The sequence below is a fragment of the Anastrepha ludens genome, chromosome 3 (assembly GCF_028408465.1).
Source record: "Anastrepha ludens isolate Willacy chromosome 3, idAnaLude1.1, whole genome shotgun sequence".
NCBI lineage: Eukaryota > Metazoa > Arthropoda > Insecta > Diptera > Tephritidae > Anastrepha > Anastrepha ludens.
The window spans coordinates 64,726,018-64,728,533 of NC_071499.1; the positions used below are offsets into that span (position 1 = coordinate 64,726,018).

The 2,516-nt window shown below is 37.1% G+C and overlaps 1 protein-coding gene across 1 annotated transcript; it reads right to left on the reverse strand.

The window, feature by feature from the left end:
* Window positions 1-359: 359 nt before the first annotated feature.
* On the reverse strand, window positions 360-1,558 carry LOC128856508 (mitochondrial glutamate carrier 1-like). The gene has a single exon (XM_054091810.1). The coding sequence runs from the start codon at window positions 1,505-1,507 to the stop codon at window positions 590-592; it is 918 nt and encodes a 305-aa protein (XP_053947785.1). The 5' UTR covers window positions 1,508-1,558; the 3' UTR covers window positions 360-589.
* Window positions 1,559-2,516: the final 958 nt, after the last annotated feature.

Genomic DNA, 2,516 nt, shown 5'->3' on the forward strand with positions numbered 1-2,516 from the left:
AAAACATTTCGTCTTCAAAAGGGTGTATAAACACTTGTTCGGTATGTCCATAACCAAAACGATATGGAAAACATCCTGACATACAGCTTAAATCAGGATATCAATGGGGCTATGAATGTGAAAGATGGACGTTTTGACAATTTGAATCCGATGCCTTTGAAATACAGGTTACTTACTAGGTTACCTTAAAGATACATAAGTTAAAGATACATAATCACAGCCTTCTGATGGCAGATGATTTTTTATGAGGAGTTTTTTCATGGCAGAAATACACATGGTTCTAATGCAGTTAAAGAAACACCTGATATATATTATAAATATTTCTATTACCAATAGTTTGAAAAGTTTATTTTAGCACTTCAAACAAATTCTACTAATGGTGGACTTTCAGGATTTTATGGCGGTATTCCCTTTCCAAAACCGCTGTTGCACCATTTTATTACAAGAACAAGTTCCTATAACAGCTTTTGTTTCTTATTTCATGTTTCATATTTTTTCTTTTCTTTTATCAAATTTTATTTAACCAACAAAAACGAGTAAAAACTGTATTTGAAAATCTTTCATAATTGCCATATCCCTCCTTTGTCACTTAGGTCCCTCGTTGAAATAATGCATCACACACCGCCTCACCAACACCCAAGTAGTAAATGACTTGCACGATCCCATACAATGGCGATATGACCATCACACGGCATAGTCCGCCCTTGAAGAGCGCGGTAATACCTTCCTTCCTCATCGTCTTAACGAAACAATCTAAAATACCACTAAACTCCTGTTCGCCCGCACGTTTTTTGATTGCTTGTAGACGTGTTTTCACAACATCGAAAGGTGTAACCACGAAAGCTGAAGTGCATCCCGAAATTAAGCCTCCCATAAAAGAAACCCACGGCACAGCATCCATTGAGTTGGTCTTACGTGGCCCCATTGCATTCAGACCAGCAAATAACGGGAAGTAGACTAGCGAAAATAATATATCGCGAAAGGCAGTCGGTCCAATGCCACGATATAGACCAAAAATGCCACGTTCTCGATACATTTTTAGGAAAATACTCGTTGCCGTAATACGTTCCGTTACTCGGCCTTCCTTCGCCACACGTCCCGCATCCTGCAGTTGAATTTTGATAAACTCCATTGGTGTGGCGACCAGCACTTGAAAGCAACCGGCACCAGCGCCAGCCAGCATTTGTTGTGGCATTGGTAATGTGCCATCTGGTTTCGTTAAGTGAAAGCGAAAGTAGTCGTTGGCTGCCAATTTAACGGCTTTCTCGGGTGTGACGAGCAATAAAATGACGCTAATGCCGCGATACATGCCCAGTATGCCCTCGTTGCGTATGGACTTGCGAAAGCAATCGACTATGCTGCTATATTGCTTTTCACCATTCGGTCCAATTTGTTGATTCTGCAGACGCGTCTTAACGAAGTCCAATGGGAAGACACAAAGCACGCCAACCATGGAGCCGACGCCGCCGTTGATAATTTTCGGCAGCAACTGAAAGTCTTGAGACATTTTGTTGTTCACTTTTTTCGAATTGATGTTTCACAGAATTTGAGACTTGTAATTTTGTCAAATTTGTTGGAATTTATTATTGATTAAAATGCTGTCAAAACTGGGTTGTATTTTTGCGGATGAAGTTTCTCGTTTCTTTGTGGCAAATAGTCTTTAAGTGAAATGTTTTGTGGAATATGAATGTATTACGTGCGTGCTTGCATATATATACTTATAGTTATGTACAATTTTTTAATGTCATAATAACTATTTTTGCATTTTCTTTACAGGTACGTCAAACAACAAAGCAAATCAGTATGAAGTTCTTATCTCGGCTGTTGCTTAGCATAAGTTGCGAGGTTCTATTTGTTATAAGGTGACTTTTCATTAACTTTTATTTATTTATTTTGAAAAGCCATTCAAAAATATACCAAAAATATTCCAGAAACTTTAGTAGGAAACCGAAGCAATCGATTTTCCACCATTCGGAAAAAAGTGCTATTGGTCAATATGAGGAGTTTATTTTTTAGTATTCATTTTATTTTTAGAATATCTCACAAATAGGTTTGAAGATTAGGTGGTATAAAATACAGAGTGCGAAAGAAAAATTACATAATAAATTTCTAAGCTATTTTCTAATAACTGGCTGTCAGAGCAGTGTGAGTTCGGCAGAGACTAACCAAGGCAAGAAACAACCGGTAATTTTGAAAAAAAAAAAAAAAATGAAAAAAAAAACAGAAACAAATAATAATATTGTTGATGTTGTAGCAGCATAAACATTTCCGATATTTACATATGGGGAATTCTGCTGGAGTGACAGTCCTTGGTCGGATATAAATCCGGATCGTTTCGGTAACGTAGAACCGACTATCGTGGAAACGTAATAATACAATAGTAATAATTTTCAATGCTTGAATCGCGGAAGGGATACGAAAAGAGGTTGCTTTATTATGAGAATATAAGCTTCCTTGAATAAAGTTAATTAAAAGACGTATTTATCCCCAACAAAACTGTTTGAAGCAACTTAGCG

What these genes read in the sequence shown, in the direction of transcription:
- LOC128856508 (XM_054091810.1), bottom strand. Translation starts at nt 1,507, where the DNA reads ATGTCTCAAGACTTTCAGTTGCTGCCGAAAATTATCAACGGCGGCGTC.